Source organism: Triturus cristatus, chromosome 4_1 (genome assembly GCF_964204655.1).
Source record: "Triturus cristatus chromosome 4_1, aTriCri1.1, whole genome shotgun sequence".
NCBI lineage: Eukaryota > Metazoa > Chordata > Amphibia > Caudata > Salamandridae > Triturus > Triturus cristatus.
The window spans coordinates 391,694,771-391,718,772 of record NC_140585.1 but is presented as its reverse complement, the minus strand read 5'-3'; the positions used below and the strand labels follow the sequence as shown (position 1 = coordinate 391,718,772).

General features: G+C 45.4%; 1 protein-coding gene across 1 annotated transcript in view; it reads left to right on the top strand.

Moving 5' to 3' along the window:
• Window positions 1-22,404, top strand: part of LOC146854995 (uncharacterized) — a 279,224-nt gene extending 256,820 nt beyond the window's left edge. Inside the window, exon 4 of the mRNA XM_085650549.1 lies at window positions 21,832-22,404. Within this exon, the coding sequence (XP_085506675.1) occupies window positions 21,832-22,068 (237 nt within the window). The 3' untranslated portion in view covers window positions 22,069-22,404. The remainder of the gene's footprint in view (window positions 1-21,831) is intronic.
• The last annotated feature ends 1,598 nt before the right edge of the window (window positions 22,405-24,002 follow it).

Genomic DNA, 24,002 nt, shown 5'->3' with positions numbered 1-24,002 from the left:
ACCTGGGTTTAACCCAGCGGCGTCAGGGGCACGCCTAAGATCTTCGAGTTCACTTGACTTGGTATACAGAGACACGGAATACTTCTGGATGGCATCAGAGACCAAGTTTATTAGCTGCAGCTAGTAACAGTGATACTAGGAATACATCACGGTGTAAATTCTCAGGAGACTGCTCATTTTACTAAGGCGAGACGTCTCCTTTTATACCCAATATTCACATTATAAATGTACACCCACTGCACAAAATTCTAGCCAATAAGGTACATTTTCAAACAAAGTGTCACATAACAAAAACTCAATTTACACTATCCCAACCCAAAAGTTAATCATTAGGAATGTCCCAAATTCAATCTCCACAAGCCGGACAAACCTATAATTGAAAGCATAACCCATGCAATGAAGAAACATAAAAAAAGAAACAGTAACAGATGCTGAACAAGATAAGGCATGTGCAAGGAAACTAAAAGTTAACGATGTCCTGAACATTGATTGGCAATCTCAGACAAAGATCGATCAGGGAAATTGGCTTTGCGGGGTCAGTTTCAGGTGCAGAGGTCAGTTTCTTACAGTTCATTTCAGAGTCAAAAAGAAACCTAGTTAATGTATACATACACTAAGAAGGCCAGGCCACTTTATTCGCCAGGCTACCTTCACAGGCCTTCTTGAGGGCAACGCAAAAATGGTGGCACAGAACAAAATGGAGTCAGACTCGAGAATCACAGAACCTCACCCAGGGGCCCAAAACCAGCCCCCACCCGTGCGGCGCACCAGGGGATTGCCCGGTGCCTGCTTCAGCCAGTCCAGCCCTGATGTCATTGTCTCTAAATATGGTGTCAGTGAGGATAGAAGCTTGGACATCGAAGTGCCTCCTATCTACTAAATACAATGTCCAAGAGAACTCCTGAGCAAAAACGTAACATTTGAGATCTGTCTCCAGCCATCATAGTGTTCAAGAAGATGTGCCACAGATTTTGGAAACCTTACATAGACATGTTTGTCTGGTGGTGGAAATTCAGCAGACTAGGCGTCCTACTCTGATGTAAATGTATGTGTCTTGTAAAGCGCACTGCTGCCCCGTGGCGCTGTAGAACCCGTCCTGGCTATCCCTGTGAGATGGTCCCTCCTGGGTATCTCCAAGGTGAAACCAGGCATCCCCGGCGAATGTGGGGGGCCGTTGTGGAGATGAGGCAAGCTAATGCCCAGAGTTGCCGAGTGTGTTCCTGGTTAGAGTAGGTACCGAGGCGAGAATTATCAAGTCCGTTTTGACCCTGGTCCACGACCCTGCCGCGTCGGGAATTGAACCCTGGTCCCTGGCCGATTCTCTGCTTGCGGATCTGCCACCTCTAACCAGTGAGCCACACCTCTCCAATGGCCTATTGTAGACACTGGAAGAATTTCCAGGGCTCGTAGTCTGAGAGAAAGATTTCTTCTTGCATAGAGTATGGCATTCATTTGGTTCTTCAGTTCTTGTTTGATGGATTCAACAAAGGTTTAATTAGTTTTCACATTGAGATTTTAAAGGGCAGTTATACAAGCTTTTTGTGAACCGTGGGAATGTTTTCCTCCCAATGATAAGTTAGATTTGAGTCGTTTTAGACGTTTTTCTATGTTTAGACAGGTCCTCCAGAATTATCGCTCTTACCTTGATTTTTAAAACTCTTGAAGAGTTTCCATTTCAATCAATTTCATTAGTGGAGTTGAAGCGGATAACATTTAAAGTTGTCTTTCATGTAGCGATTATTTCAATGGTCGAATTACAGAATTGTGGATCTTACTATGCAGTCTCTCAGGGCTTTTGTTGAAAACTAACCCTGACATTTTCCCTATGGTTCATTTCCTGTCTTGTAGAGAACAAGAAATAATTTTCTCTCTTTCCTAATCCTGCTTCTCATGATAAGAAAAATGTGTTAAAATTCAGTAGTCGTTTATCGAGATTGTACCAATAATTTCAGGAAGTCAGTCCTGTTGTTTATTACTTTTGGGGTCAGATGTACGACCCACCAATTTGCGACTCTGGGATGTACTACAGGGTCTCTGACACTTTGCGATTCCTAATGGGGTCGCAAATTGCATGCCTCATTAATATTAATGAAGCAGGCACAATTTGCGACCCCATTAGGAATGGCTAGCACTCACAGGGATGGTGGCCTACTGGGGTCACCAGACCACCATGTCTGTTACAGCTATTAAATAAAGCAGTTTTTTTTTTAAATGTATCCCGTTTTCCTTAAAGGAAAAGGGATGCATTTAAAAAAAAAAGAGAAATTAAACTTTTCAGTTTCATTTTATAAGAGCACATTTTTTTTTGACCCATTCACAAAGGGGAAGTGGACCCCTGGGGACGCCTTCTCATTTGCGAATGGTTTACCACCTACTTGAAGTAGGTGGTAAATTGCAAGTGTTTTGCCACAACAAATGCGATTGCAAAACATTCATACATACAAATGCGAGTAGCTATTAGGAAGGGAAGCCCTTGGCTCACCTCTTCCTAATAGCTAGTCTCAAACCTCATTTTGCGAATTGGTAATATGAGGTTTGTACATGGCCTTGCCCAAAATTGTGGTTGCCTACGGGCGGATTGCCCGTTTGCGACTGCAATTTAGGGTCGTACATCGGGCCCTTGGAATAATACATCAGGTTATTAAGGCTTCTAAAATTCTATAAGCAGATGTATTAAAGACACAATAGCAACTGCTTGTGGGATAGCCAGAGTTTTCTTGACAGGTAAAATCTTGGAGAGGTCAACAGATGTATGGCAGCCGCTAGGGCTGAGCACAAGGGAGTGTTCTTAACAGAAATGTGCCATTCAGGCACTTGGGTGACTCCTCAGCTGTTTTTAACCATTATAGAATTCAGAGTGTGGGAATTTCAAATGAGGGTTTTGGTCATAAGGTTCTGGAATTAGTGATATCTCTATGGATGTCTTGGTTCATGGTTTCAACACTTGTTTTTCGCTATTAAATTGGTGCAAGCAAAATAATGAATATGGTTGTATATATTTTTTTGGTCCAGCACGGGGCTTAAGATAATGGGATTACTGGATGGTAGCTTTGGCACAGGGCAAGCAGCAGCCCCATCCAGGGCTGGAATGAGACCAGCAACCAGCCCTGGCAGGTTTCCTCTCCACCGGCCCTGGTAACGGGAGGGGAGGGAGTTGTTAGCCGCTAAGCACTGTTCCCGCTTTTCTTACAGAGGGCTGATTGCTGCAAAACCGGCACCCTGCAAGAAAAGCAGCCCCCTGCGGCCACAAAACCGGCCCCCACCCCTCCAGCCCACCGGGGAAATGCCCGGTGCCAGCTACGGCCAGTCTGGCCCTGGCCCCATCTAGCTTGCTCAGTGGTGATAGTGGAAAAGTCAAGAACAGAATGCAAGCACAGCTCCCAGAGTCTTGTTCACATTCTGTAATTGTTATTCCTGTTTCATTCTCCTTAAACCTTAGCAGAAATTTGATGATGTTGTTGGGGAAGGGTGTAGGAATGGTTTAACTCTGTGACGGCATTCGGGGTGAAAGAGTGTCTGTTGTCCCCTTCTTCTTTCCAGGCACTTTGGCATATCGATTAGTTGACGCATATGCCAGCTGTCTTCCTCGCCCCCACATTAGAACCCTAAATTTATGCTCTAATTTTCAAAGCAATATTTAATATAATGGTTTAACAAGTGCTTTTTTTCTAAGACTGCGCCAAAATAATATTATACATTTCAGAAAAGTGGTTAGTCGATGACATATCTTGGCCATAGGTTTTGTTTGTTCTTTAATTTAACACTCTGTGCTGCGCCTTTAAAGATGTTTTTGTTTCATATTCTAATTTGTTCTGCAGGTGTCTACAGTTTTCAAACTATGCATGACTGGGCCTGTCAGAGAGGCCATTCTGCCACAAGAGGTTAGTCTGCTCCCCAAAGTCGGTTGTCAAGGGCACTCCCACAGCAGCTCCGTGGAAATCCCAATGCTCCCGTCTAGGTGATGGCGACAGCAGCAGCACAGCCTGCTGTCTGTCACACCTGGAGTTGATTCTCACAGCGTCTGTGATTAGGCACTTGAACCGTGAAGCAATGTTGACTCATTACGTTTTCACATGCCCTTGTTCATAAAATCTTTTTAATTAGAGAATGTTCTCTAATTAACTAAGGAATTCAGTGCTTGGCTCATTGTAGAAGAGGAGGGGGAATATATATTCCGCTCTTAAAAATATGCGCTTCAGGACAAAAGAGCCATAATGAAAAATATATTAGATGGTCAATGTTTAGCAGAGACCAGTAGGTCACCATAATAATCTCATAGTTTGATGATGCAATCTGAGACATCACCGATGCGAGTAAGTCACTGGAGTTAGGGCATGTGAGGAGAATAGGATCTGCTTCTTATGGTTACCCCCACTTTTTGCTGATGTTTCACTGTTTTTCGACTTTAGTCTGGCTGGGGCCCTGTTATTCAGGACCCGATCCTAGCTGCTTCCTCTCTAAATTGATCCCATGTACCTTAGGTACACCACAGATTGCATTCTGGGGTGCCCTTATAAGTCCCTAGTATATGGTATACTATGCACCCAGGGCATAGGTACCCCAGAGGCCTACAAGGGGCTGCAGCATGTATTATGCCACCCCTGGGAAGCCTTCCAAAATGACACCACCGGTCTGCTACTGCAACCTGGGTAAGGTGGTGCATGCACCCCTTACTGAGATATAGGTTCACTATATCTCACCTTATCACTGCACATATAAACCTATCAGTCACCCCTATGGCAGAGCTTATCAATCCTGAAGGCAGGGTGCTTGGTTTTATGTGAGAGGGTGCCCATGCATGAGCAGAGCCCCTCTGCAGCCTTTGGAATCTATTCTCCGGCGTTGTCTGTGATGCAGCCTGATCATATACTCTTAAGTGCATTATAACTTCACGGTAAATGCTAACTTTGGGATGGCTACATGGAAACATGTTGTGTTTGGTGTCAAAAACCTTGGAATCATACCCCCACACCAGTAACTGGTGTGTGAGTATGATCCCACCCTTCTAGAGGGAGAGACATGACAGCACTGACATACCCGGTACCAGCTAACAGAGCCCTGGTTTCACAAAATGAATGCTGCCAGGTACACACACGAGTCTGGCCTCCTGCTGCTGAACGAAACTCCGGCAGGGGAGGCCAGGACAATAGGTTTCCTGTCACAGGGAGTTGTTACCACCTCCCAGACAGGCCTTAGTAGATTAGGGCTGGGTGGGTGCACTCCAGGAGTGCTCTGAAGTTCAGCACTGGGGACACATTTCCCTGTGAATAGTCCAGTTCAAACCGGTTGCAGGGGCTACCAGCCCCTGCTCTGGCGCGAAACTGGACAAAGGAAATGGGTGTAGCCACCCCTCTTTCCTGACCCTCCCATAGGTGGGTCCCCAGAGTATGTCCAACCCCTTCCTTGGGTATAAGAAAGGAACCCCTGGCTACAGGACTTTAGATTACACCTGGACGAAACTCTGATACACAACTCCTGGAACTTCGACGATCTACATGACTAGATGACTAAAAAATCTCTCTTGGAGTAAAGGAGTTACTCCCCTGCTTGGCAGGCACCAAAGACGCATCTGCCCGGTTTGCATCTCCAAAACTCCCGCCAGACCCCAAAGTATTTACAACACTGGAGGTGGGTTTCCAGACTTCCCAGAGGCTGACTCGAGTCCCCAGCAAAGCTGAGACCCGTAGCCCTCGTGGGTACCGTGGAACCGGAAACCCTGGACACCGTGCACATTTGCAAGTGCATTAGCTTCTCAACGTCCCTTGAGGTTGTGCATTGGGTTACTTGTAGCCCAGACCCGAGCACCTTTTCCACTGAAGAGTGCTGACCTACACTCCACAAGTGTTCCGTGAGCTGGCCCTTTATATTTTCACTTGAGATACCTTTGCGATCCCTGATCCGTTGACTGGTGGGTCCCTGTGAAGGAAACTTTAACTTTAATTGGGCTTCCCTTGTTGCCCCAGATGTGCTCCGACTCTCCATTGCTTGGGGAGTCCCCAGGACCTTGCTGGTCTGCACCAAAGCATCTTTCCTCTTCCTGCGTGGGTTGCTGTTGCCAAGGCTTGTTGTGTCCAATCTGGGCACCAACGCTGCAGCACTCAACATCCTTCATGGGACAGTTCGAATCCAGCTCCTGGTCATCCTCAACACCTCCTGGTCCTCGTGGCTGAAGAGTCAAGCTTCCTCTCTTCGCACCTGAAGCACCCAACATCGGTGGGTATTCGTCTATCGTGCCCCTTGTCACTGGCAAATGACCCAGAGTCTGTCCCCTCTGCTTTAAGGTTCTTCACATCTTCGATCCAGGCTTGGATCTCTTTGGACACTTCTCCTCTTCCCGGCAGTAGCACTTTTCAGTATCCTGCCATTGAAAACGACGACGCGACCCAACACCATTTGACACCTATGCACCCGGCTTCCCTGGGTGCAGAGGTGGGTGCTCCCTACATACCTCTTGCCACTCCAGTCACTGAAACGCCATTAGTTTGTAGTTAGAGGGATACATACCATTTGCTTGAAGAGAGATTATTATCTGAAGCCAGCCAGGTAGCCAGCCTAAATGTGTATTACGCTGTTTGTTTCTTAAATGGATAGTAAGGCTCTAAATGTGTGACTGAAAAACGTGCACAATTGTTTTTGTGAATGTAGTTCTTGTTTTTAATAAATGTTTTTCATTAGCCTGGAAAGTGTTACATATCATGCAGAATGTGTTGCTTTTGGGACTAGGTAGGCTGTTAACAAACATGGCAAAGCTATTGTTTTTAGGTCTCGGCTCTAGACAGCGCAAACGCTGTCTCAAAGACACATGTTGTATATACTTTGTGGGCTTCACCTGCCCATAGGCTTCCCATTTGCTGGCTCTATCATTTCTCTCATATTCTTTCTTCCCCATTCTCCAGGACATGGGTGCACATTGCCTCTTCCTGTGTTTAGCCTTCCACAAGAGCATGGACAAATTACTACTATCCATTTTAGGAAATGTTTTCGTTTTTTTTTTCCCATTGTTAAACAGTGCTTTTCACGAGCTCCCTTCTCAGTTTGCTGTTCTTGTATATCTGCACTCACACTCATGCACTCACAGCCACAGTTATCTCAGCGCTAAAACATCTAGTGGTGGCAGTTTGCTGCTCTTGTATATCTGCACGTGCACTCATGCACTCACAGCCATAGTTATCGTGGTGCTAAAACATCTTACAGTGGCAGAGCAGGCTCAAAGCTGGGCCCGGGGCTGATGCCAATGGCAGGCTGGTTATACATAATGCCCCCACCCTGGGGATGGTTGCTCCTGACAGGCTGGGAATCTTTCAAAAAACGTGTGTTGTTTCCGAGAGCGATAGCTGCAGATCGTTCTCTACTGTCAGACGGCTGGCGTCTCTCTTTCAGGACTCACATGCGATAACCATTGTGTTCGTCTCCTCCTCCTTCTCCTCCTCCTCCTCTTGCAGGAACACTTGGATGAACACCCTAGCTTTCAAGAAATGTCACACATACTGCACACTCACTTTTGTACTTATGGGCTAGTGGGCAATTTCCCGGCTAAATTAAAAAAAAATATATATTTTTATTTTATCATACATAAAGGCACATTCGTAGAGTTACATATTCTAGACATCTCTACATTCAGCTGGTTTGTCAGATGAGTAGGTTATGATTTCTTTCATTAAATTACATTAATGCTCATGCAACACATCACTGTGGGCTCCTCCCAATACAGCGTAGTTAACACCCTCTTTACAGTTCTTCTTGATGTTGGAGTATTGTTGGTAAGGTCCATAGTCCTTCTCTATATGTGTTCCATCCCTCCCAAAGTCGTATCCATTTTTTCGGGCACCCCTACGTACATACACAGTCTTTTCTGCCACCATAGCCATGTCCATATCTGTAGACCACTCCGTGAGTGTGGGGGCGGCGGAAGCTCCCTAATGCCTAGCAATGTTTCTTTTAGCTAACATCATTCCTAGGGTTGCCCATGTTTGTCTCATGGAATTAAGGTATGTGGCCTCCCATATGTTTAGTAAACAGCTTTTGGGTTCTGGCAGGACCGGGCCTCCACTCAGTCGCGTGATGGTGTCCATTACTGAAGCCCAGTATCTTGCTATTCCAGGGCAGTCCCAGATAGTGTGGAAAAAAGTGCCAGTCGCCCCACACCTCCTCAGACAAAGTTGGTCATCCGTTTTACCTATTTTGCAGAGGGTTGTTCTTGTGTAATAGGTTCTATGTAAGATTTTGAGCTGTATCAGGTGGAGTCTGGATGGGATTGCTACCTCCCTAGGTGAGGCCAGCACGTCCTGCCAGTCAGTGTCGTCAAATTCTCCCAATTCCTCGCTCCATTTGTCTCGGAGCTTTTGCATGGGTTCTGGCATGTTATTAATACTTTTTCGATAAGTAATGGAGATTGTTTCTTAGCCATATGTTCCGTGAGTAGTCTATCTTCTAGTGGAGAGGCCTCAGGCAGGTTAGTGCCAGGGAGGATTGCTGCCTCTAAGGCGTGTTTTATTTGGTGGTAACAGAACTGCTCTGCCGGTGCCATCTCAGATTGTGATTGAAGTTGTGCAAATGTGAGCATCTTCCCCCGTACCCAGAGATCCCCGACTTTGGAAATGCATATAGTATCCCAACGCTGACACCCCTTACTCTTGCCTAACCTGCTCCACCTTTCCGTGACCCAAAGTGGTGTTGCTTGTGTGATTGTGTTTTGCCATCCCAGTTTTCTACATGCTATATGCCATATTTGAAGCATGTGGTTTGTTGGGCCCAACAGGGTCCGCGCTTTGTTGTATAGTGCACGTTATGGGCTCCCGTCTCCCAGTTCCACCCTGTCCAGACTGTAAGCTGGGTCTGTGTGAGGGACATGCAGCCAGTGATTAATCACAGTTAGTTGTGACGCCCAGTAATAAGTCTGGACATTTGGGAGAGCTATTATGCCGTCGTACCATGTCTGGTACAGTTTTATCATCGCTATGCAGGCTGGCTTGCAATTCCAGAGGAGCTTGGTAACCTCCGCCTCTATAGCTCGAAAGTAGGACTGTGGGACCTGGAAGGGCGTATTTTGAAGGGCGTAAAGGAAGCGTGGCAGTGCCATCATTTTGAAGAGCGCCGCCCTTCCCAGGAGCGTTAACGGTAGTGATTGCCAGTGTTTAGTGTCTCTTTGGAGCCGTTGTAGGGCGGCTTGGAGATTTAGGGTCGCAAAAACCTCTGTATCATGCGTGATGTGGATCCCTGAATATTTAAATTGATCCTGCACTATTGTCACGTCGCATCCAGCTGGTAAACGTGGCAGAGGTCCATGCAGGACATACAACACAGACTTTGTCCAATTTATCGTATATCCTGAAAATCTCCCGTAGGATCTACAAATGTCCAAGAGACAAGACAGAGACCGTCTAGGAGAGGCCAGGTACAAGAGGATATTGTCTGCGTTCAGAGATATACGATCCTCACAATCGGGAGTCCAACGTAGCTCGCGAATGACCGGGTATTGTCGCACCCAGGCTGCCAGGGACTCTTGTACTAGGGCAAAGAGCAGTGGCGATAACGAGCAGCCTTGTCGCATGCCCTGATGCAGCGGAAATTCCCTTGAGATGTGCCCATTTGCTACCATTTGTGCCAGGGGATTAGTATAGAGTAGCCGTACCCAAGAGCAGAACGTTGGCCCAAAGCCCAGTTTCTTGAGAACGGCAAACATGAAGGACCACTTGACCGTATTGAAGGCCATTCTTGCATCCAAGGAGAGCACAATAGCGTCTTCTTGTATAGTATTTTTGCGCCCTAGGACACCGGGGAGGCGTCGCAAATTTAGGGCTGTATTTCAGCCCGGCATGAAACCCGATTGGTCTGGGTGTCTTAATTTGGCGAGGCAAGGCGTAAGTCTATTGGCCAAGGTCTTGGCCAGAATCTTGGCTTCTGCGTTTATTAGCGAGATGGGCCTATAAGAGGCGCACTCCCTCTGTGGTTTACCAGGTTTATGGATGGCCACTATGGTTACCGTTCTTTGATCCCGTGGCAGCTCTCCCACCTCCAGACTGGCCTCAAACATTGCTACAAGATAGGGCGCGAGTGTCGTCGTGCTACGTTTAAACCATTCTATGGGGATCCCATTACGGCTGAGTGCTTCTCCTGACTGAATTTTGTTGATCGAGATTGGTGTCTCAGGTGCCGCCTGGGGTTGGCTGAGGTCCTTCCTTTAAGGGCGGGTTCAACAGGCCTGGCTGCCACCGGCCGCTTCAGTCCCGCAGCCGGTCACCACAGGTGTCCCGCAGGGGTCTTCCCTGAGCCCCCTCCTTTTTAACATTGATGTGATTCCTCTGGTCTATTTGGCCAAGGACTTGGGGACAAAGGTGATAGCCTACGCCGATGACACTACAGCTCCTCTTTAACTGGGAAAAGGGTGAGGACTCTGTATTTTTTGTTCAGCACTGCCTGTCTTCGGTCTTTAAGTGGCTGGCGGCCACTCAACTTAAATGTAACAAAGACAAGTCAGAGATCCTCCTCTATGGAAATTTCCCTCCTGGCTTCAGAGACACGATCTGGCCTCCGGGGTTCCCCTTGCCAACTTCCAATGGAAAGTCCACAAAGCACCTGGGAGTGTGGTTTGAGGATAACCTTTGCTTTTCCACCCCGGTAAAGAATCTCTCTGGCAGCTGCTTTGGCCTCCTTAAAACATTAAGGAGTTTTCTTACTCTTCTCCCTAGGCCTGCTAAAGAGACGGTCATTAGTGCCTTGATCCTTTCCTGATTGGACTACGCCAATGCTTTGTATGCAGGCATCCCAGGATATTCTTTGAACAGACTCCAGGTTATTCAGAATGCGGCCGCCAGGCTTCTTCTAGGAATTTCCAAGAGGAATAGCGTGTGCAACTATTTTCGCTCACTCCACTGGCTTCCTGTGGCCGAGTGGGTCAAATTCAAATCCCTGGTTATCGCCCATCGAGCCCTCCATGGTCATGGTCCCGCCTATTTGCAGAAGCGGTTTTCCTTCTATGTCCCGCGGAGACAACTACGCTCATCAGTTCTTCTCTTAGCTAAAGTGCCCCGCTTCATTCGCCACAAAATGGGCGGCTGCTCCCTAGCCGTCAAAGCTGCCCAGGCTTGGAATGCCCTTCTGCTCCCAATGCGTAATACCCAAGACCCGTTAGCTTTCAAGAAACTTTTAAAAACGTATCTATTCCCCTAGTGACAGCTTGGTTACTCCTCCTGGATTCGCGCCAGGACACTCCTTGGAGTAGCTGTGCGCGTTATAAGAGTACATAACATAACATAACATCGCCAGAGTTAGCTCGTCCGCCGAGAGTTTCACGTCCAGAAGTTGGGATTCAGTCTCCGTGAGTTTAGGGAGTCGGATATTACAGAGGAAATCCTCCATCTCCTCCTGTGATATCATGTGTGTGGAGGTGTAAAACTGTTCATAGTGGTTCGCTAAAAGGTCTACTACAACTTGGGGGTTTGCGTGGTATCTATCCGCTTTTTCCCATTTATCGAGCCAGGCCAGCACCATGCCCGCCTTTTCACCCATTTTGTATATTGTGTGCTGTGTTACTGAAAGCTGTGCCCTAGCTTCCCCTCAGAGGTGGTCTTTATATTCCCGTTTTTTGAGGAGCAGCAGATGTGCATCGGTGTCAGAGGAGTCTTGTCCCTGGTTTTTATCTAGGTCGTCTACCTCCTGTTCAAGTGTTTCCACTATCCGGATTTTCTCCCTTTTATGATTTGTTATCAGGGAAATTGCCTGCCCACGGAATACTGTTTTATATGCTCACTACGCCACTGGAGTCAAGCTATCCTGGCTGATGACGGCTGATAGCCAGAAACCGGTCCTAGGATGCTTGATTCCGGTCCAGGGAAGACATGGCTTGGCAGTTCGGGCTGGACTGTTCCCATGAGGCACAGGGTCAAGACTGATTTGCATATGGCCATGTCTAAACTGGGGTGGCGTAGTGGGCAAAAGAACGATGGATTTAACCCAGATCTCTTGACTGGGGGAGAATGTCTGCATTGTCAGCATTCCGTCCATCATTTGTTTGTTGTAACGCTTTTCGCCCTAAGTGGGATGGGTATTCCCAGACGTGGGACCCGTGCTCACTACGCCACTGGAGTCAAGCTATCCTGGCTGATGACGGCTGATAGCCAGAAACCGGTCCTAGGATGCTTGATTCCGGTCCAGGGAAGACATGGCTTGGCAGTTTGGGCTGGACTGTTCCCATGAGGCACAGGGTCAAGACTGATTTGCATATGGCCATGTCTAAACTGGGGTGGCGTAGTGGGCAAAAGAACGATGGATTTAACCCAGATCTCTTGACTGGGGGAGAATGTCTGCATTGTCAGCATTCCGTCCATCATTTGTTTGTTGTAACACAAACAGAGGCCCAGCAGTGGCCAGTCCCAAATGTCTTTTCTTCTCTCCGTTGCGTTGTTGCGGGAGTCTGGCACCCATCCCCCACACTCTACCGGTGTGTCGCTGTCTGAATCTCTCCTTCCAGTCACGGGCTGGCTGGAGCGTTGAGTGTACAGTAGATACTCCCCTCGGGAGAAGTCCAGATCTCCTGGTTAGTTCAGTTCTATTTGGCCTGACCGCCTGTTCCTGTCGCATCTCCCGCCCATTCCTGGGATTGAGTTACTGCCGGCGGGCAGTTGTTGTTGTTGTGTCCAGATCCATTACCGTAAGGAACCTGTCGTCAAACCTCGAGACACTCCTGCGCTTCTTCCTGTGTGCTGAAGAAGCAGGTTTTTCCGTTGGCCTCTAATCTTAATTTTGCAGGGAACATCATCGAGTACTTAAGTTCTCGACGCCTGAGTTCTTGCTTTATGGCAATGAAGTTTCGATGTTGTTTGGCCACAGTCGCGGTGTAATCTGGAAAGAAGGAGATCGTGGTTTGCTGATATCTTAGCGGGGGGCCGCCCTCGCCGTCGTAGTTATCTAGTTTTGCCGCCATTTGCCTATTGTCCAGTTCTAGTTGCCTCACTTGTTTCTTGAGTGCAGTCATGTCTGTGCTCAGCTCCGTTGTTGTCGTTTCTATCTCTGTCACTCGGGAGCTTAGGTTCTGGAAGTCTGCACGTATGAGGGAGAGTTCCGTGATAAATGTGTCGATACAGGACTCCAGTGACGTTTGGACCTTATTGAGTGTAGCCATGATGTCCTGCAATCTGATTTCTTTGGCTGGTGTGGGCCATCTGGTTGTCGTGTCCTCAGTGCCAGCACCTTCTGGATTATTGGGCTCAGGTTTGGAGTATGCATATTTATCCAGTCTAGTTTTCTGGGTCCCTCTTTGGCCGCGGCCCCCCATGATGCCCGGACCACTCGTAGTGGTCGCCAGCCAGTGGTACTCACCGCCGCCTGCCTGCACCCGTCCGAGATGTGTGTGGCCTGTCGGGTTTCCCACCAACTGTGTGATATGGCGGCGCCTGCGCTCAGGGGGCACAATAATGTGCTGTGCGTTGGCCTGGTTAAATGTTCCTTTCCGGGCGTCTTTAGAAACTTGTCTGCCGAGGCCCCTGCAGCAGCCGAAGATCTGGGCAGTCAGCGGTCCGACAGCAGCACCCAGCACCGTCGCAGGGGGCCTGGGTATGATGCACCAGGGGCCCCTCAATGGGCAAAGGAGGCAGTCTTTACTCCATACCGGGCCCCACCGGTCGAAACTGCTTCTTACCACTTTTGCGGATCACCGGGGTCTTTGGGAGCATGAGACAGTCTGTTTGGTGCCTCCCCTCTGATGCGTCCCCACTGCTGTTTAAATGCCTCTCAGACCAGACTCAGGATTGTATGGGCAGCTGCACCTCGGCTCCACACATGCGCCCGCCCCAACGCGGGTCTCTATTAGGCCGCTACTCGGACCTCCACCAGTAAAGTCGGAAAACTTGCCTGGAGCAGCCGCAAGGGTTATACGGCTGCCACAGCGTTGTCCGTCTGCATTCATCATGGAGCCCCACGGGGGGTGGATATCGGAGCCAGGAGGGGGGGGCGACGCACAGCCCGCCTCTTCGCTTCCCTTCGCTGTGCCGCTGCCGCCGGGTGTGCCCACTGGGGAGGCGCGCACTCGAGGCCCAGGTCTGCCGTGCGGCTTCAGGTCCTGCGTCGTTCACTCGGCAAGGACACTGCTGGCGAAAGATCTCTGCGATGCGAACATCAGGCGCCGCCGGGGTTCCGACGTCCCTGCCAACTATTCCCGCTGAGTTTCGGGCACGGATACTTGTTCGGATATTAATTGCGGCCATGGGGGTCCGGAGCTGTGGCCATCTTCGTTGGCCGCTAGCCACACACCCCTCCTGGCTAACTTTTAATTCAATGTGGCAATGTTGATTTTCAAGGGCAGTTTGTACACATGTTTCTCTATGCTTGATATCTGCATAATGACCGTCCTCTGACAAAATATCCATAAGTTCTTGGGTAGAAAACAAAAGCACTTTCATCTGAATGTAGCTGATCTGCTGTTTGTTTTGAGTGCATCCGAGCTAAACACTTGACAACTTTCATTTTGTGTCACAAGACATGAGAACATACACAGTCCAAAATGTTATGGGCCCACCCAACACTTTCTCCTCCCAGGCGCCCGGCGTCTCTCTTACAGGCCTAACATGTGATAAGCATCCTGTTCACCAAACTCAGATGAACAGCCTAGCACTGAAGAAACGTCACACATATTGCACACTCACTGTTGTGTTTATAGGCTAGTGGGCCGTTTTCCGGCTAACTTTTAATTCAATGTTGCATTGTTGACTTTCAATAGAAGTGTGTACTCAATTGTTGCTATGCATGGTATCTGCATAACCACATCCTTTGAAAAATTATCTGTACATTCTTGAGTAGGACACAAAAGCACTTTCACTCTGAATGTAGCTTATTTGCTGTTGTTGGCACATTCAAGCAACACACTTGAACAGCTTTCATTTTGTGTCACTTCACTTGAGAACAAACACTGTTCAAAATGTTATATGCTCAACAGGAGGTGTGTGGCACTTGAGTAATGTGGCTTGGGAACCTCTTGTGTGGCAATTTCTCACCTAATAGGCTGGCCATGCACAGGTACAACGTGGATGCAACTCAAACTTCGAAGAGCTTCCCATATTCTGTAATCCTTTTTTTTCTTTTTTTTTTAAGTTTGATTTTATTGAAACCATAAAGAAATTACAATATACAATCAGAATCCGTTAAGGAAATATAAGAGACAATGATATATACAGTAAGGATAATAAGCATACTGGTGACAATAAAAGAACGTCCTGGAACAAGGAAAAAGAAAAAAAGGGGGGAGGAGGGAAGGAGGGGAAGAGTATAAATGTTATTGGTAAGAGTTCAAAACAAATTTATAACAATAAAATTTATAACAATAAAAGGAGCATTGCATGTCAGTAAATCTTAAAAAAGAATACGATATAATTATACAAATATGTTATATAAAACAGCATGAAATTAGTGAATAAAAAGACAACGTAACAAAATCAAGGTGGTTTGCGAACATCATCCGACGTTGTTACAGTGGTAGAGATTGGTGCATTTGAAGAAGCGGAGGTAGATAAATAAGTAGTGAGAGGGAGCCATAACAAATCTCTTTTGATTGCTAGGGTTACAGGGGTAACATAATTGGTATCAAGTCTATGATGAAAGCAGAGGGCGTTCCACTAATTCAGTCTTCGTTTTACACCGTGACGAGGAAGATAATAGACATTTATAAAGGGAAGAGGCCGAAGGGGAAGTGTTTAATAATGGAAACAATGTAGAACAGGCTGCGGGGGGATCAGGAAGAGATGGAAGTAATGAAAGGTATTGATGAAGAGAAGGGAGTAGGAGTTCATATTGTTTCTTAAAAGAGTTAGGTAGGACAAAGTTAGATTTGAGGGCTGAAAAAGATGAGGGTTTATTGTCAGTCAAAAGCTGGGAAATCCATATCAACCCTTTGGAGTGCCATGCTTTCCAATAAAAAGCACGATTCTTGATACGTAGTAATTTATTATGCCAGATAGATTGCTGAGAAAGTGAATTAAACGAGGGATAGGAGGAAGGCAAAAGAGGAGTTAAGAGCTTATGTGTATAAGAGATAACGGAGTGACGTGAAGAGGGGGTGCGCGCAGAGAAAGCAAGGGGTTCTAGGAAGGTAAAAGGGGAAGTAAAAAATTCCTCAATGCGCAACCAAATTGGAGGATAAGTAGGAGAATCAGGAGAGAGCCAAGCAGAGGCATGTTTTAGAGAAAATGCGTAATGATAAGATTTAAAGTCAGGGAACTTAAGCCCGCCATTTAGTTTATCTTTTTTAAGAGTAGATAAAGCTATCCGAGGAGGTTTACCTTTCCAAAGAAATTTCAATAAAATGCGATCTAGTTTCTTAAAATAATAGCCGGGAATGTGTACAGGAATCATTGAAAGGAAGTATAAGATAATGGGAGCAAGCATCATCTTAATAGAGTCTAATCTACCCCACCAAGAGAGAGAGAGAGGCTGCCATTTTGTGATTGAGTCATTTAATTTCTTAATAACATAATCAAAATTTTGTTTTAAAGTTCCCGAAATAGTTGGAGAGAACCATAGTCCCAAATATTTTAACTTGGAGGATTGCCAGGAAAAACCAGTGTGAGCAAAATAATGTTTAAGACATTAAGGGGTAACACTTCACATTTATCACGATTTAGGCGGTATCCTGAGAGTTTCGAAAATGCATCTACCTGAGCGAGGAATGGGGGAAGAGAAGTATCCGGGTCAGAACAATATAAAAGAATATCGTCTGCATAGACAGACATTTTGACTTGATGAGTGCCTAAATGAAATCCCGTAATTTGAGTATCTTGCCTAATTTTGGTAAAAAAGGGTTCTAATGCTACAACAAATAAAAGAGGAGATAAGGGGCAACCTTGCCGTACACCTCTAGAGAGAGAGAAATAATCAGAAACCTTACCATTGGCAAAAATAGAAGCTTTGGGACCTGAATATAAGAGAGAAATTAAGGAAATTAGTTTGGAGGGGAACCCTATCCACTTAAGGGCCTGAAACATAAAGTCCCAACCAATCCTATCAAAGGCTTTTTCAGCGTCTAAAGCAATGGCAGCAAGCGGGTAATCTAAGGAAGAGGCTTTACTGAGAATATTGAAAAAGACTCGAGAATTATCGGAAGACAGATGACCTTTTACAAAGCCCGATTGCTCCGGTCCAAGAAGTTCAGGTAAGACTGGGTCAATGCGCAAGGCAAGAATTTAAGCAAAACTTTTGTAATCTGTATTCAATAGAGATATAGGGCGATAATTTTTACAAAAAGAATGGTCCTTACCTTCCTTAGGAATCAAACAAATCATAGCATCTTGAAAGGTGCCTTGGGACGTTCCATTGTTAATGAAGGAGGTAAATAAAAGAAGAAGTTGTGGGAGAAGAAGTTTCGAAAAATGTTCATAAAATTCAACGGTAAATCCGTCAGGACCAGGGGTCTTACCTCGTCTTAAGACTGACATGGCATGAGAAATTTCTGACATTGTAATGTCTACCTGTAACAAATCAAAATCAACATGTTGTGAAGGGGGAGGACTTATGGATTGAAAGTAGGAAGATAAATCAGCGAGAGGTGGTTGAGTTTCAGGAGTATAAAGATGTTTATAAAAGGAGACAAACTCGTTTAAAATGTCCTCATCTTTAAGAAGGACGTCACCATCAGAATTGACCAGAGAGTCAATCCTGGTTCTATCTCGGCGTGTTTTTAGATAATTAGCCAGTAATTTTCCCATTCTATTCTGACCCCCGTAATAACGAGCACTACTCTTTAAAAGATAGGTAGAAGTCGCTTCCATGGATAATTTGTTAAATGCAATCTTAGCAGTAAGAAGATACTTCAAGGAAGACTCAGAGTACGAATGATAATAAGCGTACTCCATGTTTTAAATTTGGGCAAGAAGAAGAGCCGAGCGTTTCTCAAAACCTTTTTTCTTATGAGAAACAAAATTAAGAATAAAGCCTCAAGCAGCTGCCTTGAAAGAATCCCAGATCATGGCAGGAGAGGAATCATGGGTTGTGTTCATAGTGAAGAATTCTGACGCAAAAGAACTGAATTGGCCAGAGAAGTTAGGATCCGCGAGCAATGAATTATTGAAGCGCCAACATCCAACAGACGGGCTATAAGGAAGTAAATCAAAGTCAACAGAAACCGGGGCATGGTCTGAGATTAGAATAGATCCTATCTCTGAATGAAGTACGTGCTGCGTTAGAGATTTAATTAAGAAGAGGTAGTCAATACAAGATTGTGATTTGTGTGGGGGGGAGAAAAAACTGTATTCTCGAAGATCAGGATGACATAATCTCCAGATGTCGACTAATGATTTTTGATGAATGGTGGAAGTAAATTGTGAGTGCATTTTATTGTGTACAAATCTAACTGGGGAGTTTCTATCCAAAATGGGATCATAAATTTGATTACAGTCACCGCCAAAACAATATTTCTGCAATCCTTGATGCAATGATATCCACTGCTCCACTCCCAGCAGTTCCTGGCGGGTAGGAGGCACTGTTTTAATTTCACAGCATCCCACTCAGCAGCTTGTGGAGCGAAGGTTGAGTGACACTGTGGGAATCATGCCAGCTTCATTTAAGCAAGGCATACAGGTCTGTGTTGGTCATGGGAGGGAGGTGGGCGTGAAGAGGCGGATGGGGACTGCTTCATCCTGTGGCGCACATTTCTCCAGAGAACTTCCCTGTTTAGACCAATACATTTATCCACGTACGGCAGTAAATTTGAATGTCTCTGCATTCCACACAAAGCGATACGAAAAAGAGAAGTATTCATCTCATTAATATATAAATATTTTATATATATTATTCCAAAACTGTGCTGTGGTACTGTTTCCCAATTTGGAATTGTTGCAGACATGTAAGTGGTACGTTTTGTAAAAATCATATATAGATATCCCCTTACTTACATGGATAGAAGGTTTAAGGCACATCTTTTCAATACCATGTCAGCCCACTGAGCTATCATTCCGGCTTAAGAAAACAGAGTAAGTGAAATAAAAGAAAGTGTAAACAAGTTCATACTTTCATGCAGGCGATTTTTAGTAGGCTCTGAGAACACCTTTCCAGACATGTTATGATGCCACTGCTACTCCACATGGCTAAAAAACATTGATATTGACAATGTCAATAGCTCTCGGATTGCCGAGACCTATTGGATTTGCGAATGCTTGTTTTTCTAGTTACCATGAAAAAACAGCAGAGACCCCTGCACCGTAGCCTACTTCACTTTTCTGCTCATCCTTGGAATTCTTCGGTTCCTATCCTCCCCAAGGTAGCCAAATAGTTACAGTGGCATCTTTATTGACAGCGCTTTTTTTAAAAGATACAATATGTTAAATCACAGTTGAAAATGAATGCTTTGATGTGTGACACGTCAGAACGCCATTTACTTGATAAACATGCATCTCATTTGGAAGATCCAGAATCAGAGACCCCCTGTGTGCTAAAACGTGACTGCAAGAGACTACTGCGTATCTGTAGCACACAAGAGGGACTCTCGCCCTCATGGTCCTACAACTACAGCATCACTTCTGTCTTTTTCGTTTCCTGCTTCAGTGAAGCCGTAGGAAGCAGCTGGTTGGTTTACTGAGTGATGTTATGGGAAGTCATAACTGCTTTTAATTGTTCTGCACATTTTAAATTCGGAATGGGGGGTTGGAAAGCAAAGAAGCCAGATGTAAATCCTTTATCGTTCAAAACCATAGTCGCATAGAGGTTGTGCTTTGTAGGCCAATTCTGCAATTTTGAACACACTTCAGATAGTAACATTTTGTACCATTCAAAACATGCAACTGATTTCCGTAGTGCTGTTGCACGAACACTGTCAGTTTGCTTTAAAATGCAATACAGCCTGGGTGGAGAACATGCGCAGGCTTCCAGTCCCCATCTGAGCACCAAACCACGGCGCTAAGACCAATCGCAACGCTGCACTGCGATCGACTTAGGCGAGCCTGGGTGCTTTCTGTTGCAGCCCGCCGCTGAGGAGAGATCTAGGAGAGACGTGGCAATAAAGTACGTTTTTTTTCTTTTTTACACCTCCTTACCCCACACCACTCCTGATTCATGCCATCCACCACTGTAAAAGAGTGCCTACCACTCCTTCCTCGCTCTGTGGGAGGCACAGTCCCGCCCCGCCCAGTACTGAAGCTTCACATAGCCAATAGTAAAAAATAAAATGATAATAACATTGTTCTATAATTTTATTTTTCCGGTGGGGCGACGCTTCTCCACCTTAGCGGAGAAGCCACCGCTGAACATTGAGCTATATAGGTTTCTTTTCTCATAGTCACCATTTGGCAGCAGAAACTTTGCTTCCCTAGCCACTGTGAAAGTGGGACCTGTAAAGGATGACCTGAAGTGTTTACATCCAATTGACCGTTTCAACAGGTAACATATCTCCTAAAACCATAGGCTGAATACAGAGCATTTGTTTTATCAAACCATGAAATAAGGGGTTGCAGCGCTTACCATATCGCAAGAAATTAAAACGTTTTAAAACACATTTTGAAAACAGATAGCTACCTAATTGCACACCTCAATGGTAAATTCTTCTGTATGTTTCAATACTACTTGTATTCAGTTTGTCCATTCGTTTATAGTTGTGCTGAAGACGTTCTTTTTGTTTCTTTAAATATGGCCAGAGCTTAATTGGAGTTAGTGGCCTTTGTAAAGTCCGTACCCCTTTTATTATCTGGGCCGTCACCAAATAATGATTGTATTACGAAAGATAACGCTCTACATGCATTAAAACTCAGCTCCAACAATAATACTTCCATAAATATGTTATGGATTATTCCATAACTCCAGTCGCAGCTGGCATGGCTCACGGGTGGGGTGCAGGGGTTACGCGGGGAGGGGAGTCACACGGGTAGGGTGGGGTGGCAGGGCTTTGATTTAAAAAAAGAAAAAAACTTAATTAAACTTACCTTTCCGCTGGCTGAGTCCCGCGTCTTCTCTGTTCCTGCTCTCCTGCCTCGGGCAGGAACAGGTTGCAGGCAGCCAGCTCCCTCCCCAAGGCCAATCAGTGTTGTGATTGGTCGGGACGCCGCCCAGCCAGCAGCTTATGGGGAGGCCATGTTCTCCATGCAGGATGTATTGGAGCCTGCATGGAGAAGGGCAGAGTGTGCATGACAGGTTTGGGCAGCCCCAAAGGGCCGACCAAACAGTCATTGCGCACTCAGGTGTGGGCACACCACTCCTCCCCCACCTTGGTTGCAGAGCAGCCCTGCCCACCCTCCCGCCCACAACCAAACATAAAATGGTAATAACTAAAAGTTATTACCATTTTATGTTAATGCTACTCGCACTACGAAAAAGCAGTAGGGCGACGCTCCTCCGCCCCAGTGGGGGAGTCACCCCTGTATAACTCATAGTATTCATAGGTTGTCATTGAAAAATGAGCATATGCATATGTTTATGTTTAGACAGGTCATTGGGAAAGCACTTTTTTTCTGTGAAATTTCTTCTACTCTTACTTGTAATACATTATTTTTCTCTTCATTTGAATGCAATAAAACCAGAAGGAATACTGAGGAACTTTTCTTACCTCTCTCACATCTCATTTTAAAACCCTTTCTTCTATGCTCCTTTTAGTAACTCCCCACCCCCTTTTGAAGAAAGAACACCACAAGAATATCAGGAATTCCTACTACTTCTTCCCCATCGATTTCTTATTGAAGAGGATCCTGCTGTATACTATCCCTTTTCCGTGTTTCTAGCAGGGATTAAATCAGAGTCAAGTTCTTTCCCCAATGCTCCTTCTTTTACTCCAACCACTTTACATGATGTTGGTGCTTGTTTTCTGAATGGCAAAAACAGTGCCCTATTGTGACAAAATATTTCATTTCTTTTGCTTTGTGACAGAAAGATCATGACTTAACTGACGGCAGCAGGACTTGGGCCAACACATCTCTTCATAGGATGACAAAGGTTGGAACAGCAACCATTTGCTTCCCATATCCAGGAACCATATTGTTCCAGGATCAGCATTCCAGACGACAGAACGGGAATCCACGCACCACCTCTGGACCCACCAGTACCCCGTTGTCTATTATGCTCTCCAGAGGAGAAGCAACACGGGTGTTCACCGTTGCAGCCTGAACTTATGTGAAATTATGTGAACTTAATCTGTGAAATATCTCACTGTTCTGCGAGCCTCTGAGTACTGCAGCTAGATGTGCTTTTATTTTGTCCCGTTCAGATGTGTGTAAATTACATGCATAAACAAGAGCTTACAACTACAGTAGGTCAGATTTTTGGCTTTGCCAATGCTTTCAGTTCTAGGTCTGGCTTGATAGTGCATTTATAAGCTTGTTTCCTCCTACCTCCCATGTATTATTTGCTCAAGCACTCTTCTTGAAAAATTCCGCCTTTGTTCAAACTGGGTGTTTTTCAGATAGTTGCTATTTAAAAGGTGCATTAAAGACAGTCCATTAGAAGGTAGACAAAAGGTTAAATTGGACCAGCATTTTTGAAATCTGTAACTTGAAAATTACACAAAAGGACCCACTGAGACATAGGTGGTGGTGCGTGTATGCAAATCATGGCACAAATCCTGTTCCTTACTGCCAGGCAAGCTCGAAGCCTGCAGGGAAATTAATTATTGGTTATGATGTCTGTCTTGGATCAAACAATGTTTCAACTCTAATCTCATGGGTACACTTTTAACACACTGTGGGGTATATGTACAAGAACTGCCGCTAACTACCGTTAGTTAGCAGCAATTTTCTTAACGTGGCCTATCACCAAAAACTATCGTCCTGTTAGCGATGTGTTTACAATACGTTACTACATGGCAATAGTATCATGTAGCGTGGTGAAAACTGCCGCTAACACTACCGTGAAAGTGATACAAATTTTGACGTTAGAGGGCCAAAAACGAAAGGCCAATTTGCAGGCAAAAAACTCATGTTAGTCAACAGAACTTCACCTTTTTTGCCTCTAGAGGCAAAAATAGCTAAGAAGTCCAACTCCAATTAAAAAAATAAAATAAAAACAATGGAATGCACAATGGAGCAGGCAGGGACCTTTTTTTCTTATGAGAAACAAAATTAATAATAAAGCCTCAAGCAGCTGCCTTGAAAGAATCCCAGATCATGGCAGGAGAGGAATCATGGGTTGTGTTCATAGTGAAGAACTCCGACGCAAAAGAACTGAATTGGCCAGAGAAGTTAGGATCCGCGAGCAATGAATTATTGAAGCGCCAACGTCCAGCAGACGGGCTATAAGGAAGTAAATCAAAGTCAACAGAAACCGGGGCATGGTCTGAGATTAGAATAGATCCTATCTCTGAATGAAGTACGTGCTGCGTTAGAGATTTACTTAAGAAGAGGTAGTCAATACGAGATTGTGATTTGTGTGGGGGGGAGAAAAAACTGTATTCTCGAAGATCAGGATGACATAATCTCCAGATGTCGACTAATGATTTTTGATGAATGGTGGAAGTAAATTGTGAGTGCATTTTATTGTGTACAAATCTAACTGGGGAGTTTCTATCCAAAATGGGATCATAAATTTGATTACAGTCACCGCCAAAAACAATATTTCTGCAATCCTTGATGCAATGATATCCACTGCTCCACTCCCAGCAGTTCATGGCGGGTAGGAGGCACTGTTTTAATTTCACAGCATCCCACTCAGCAGCTTGTGGAGGGAAGGTTGAGTGACACTGTGGGAATCATGCCAGCTTCATTTAAGTAAGGCATACAGGTCTGTGTTGGTCATGGGAGGGAGGTGGGCGTGAAGAGGCGGATGGGGACTGCTTCATCCTGTGGCGCACATTTCTCCAGAGAACTTCCCTGTTTAGACCAATACATTTATCCACGTACGGCAGTAAATTTGAATGTCTCTGCATTCCACACAAAGCGATACGAAAAAGAGAAGTATTCATCTCATTGATATATAAATATTTTATATATATTATTCCAAAACTGTGCTGTGGTACTGTTTCCCAATTTGGAATTGTCGCAGACATGTAAGTGGTATGTTTTGTAAAAATCATATATAGATATCCCCTTACTTATAAACATGGATAG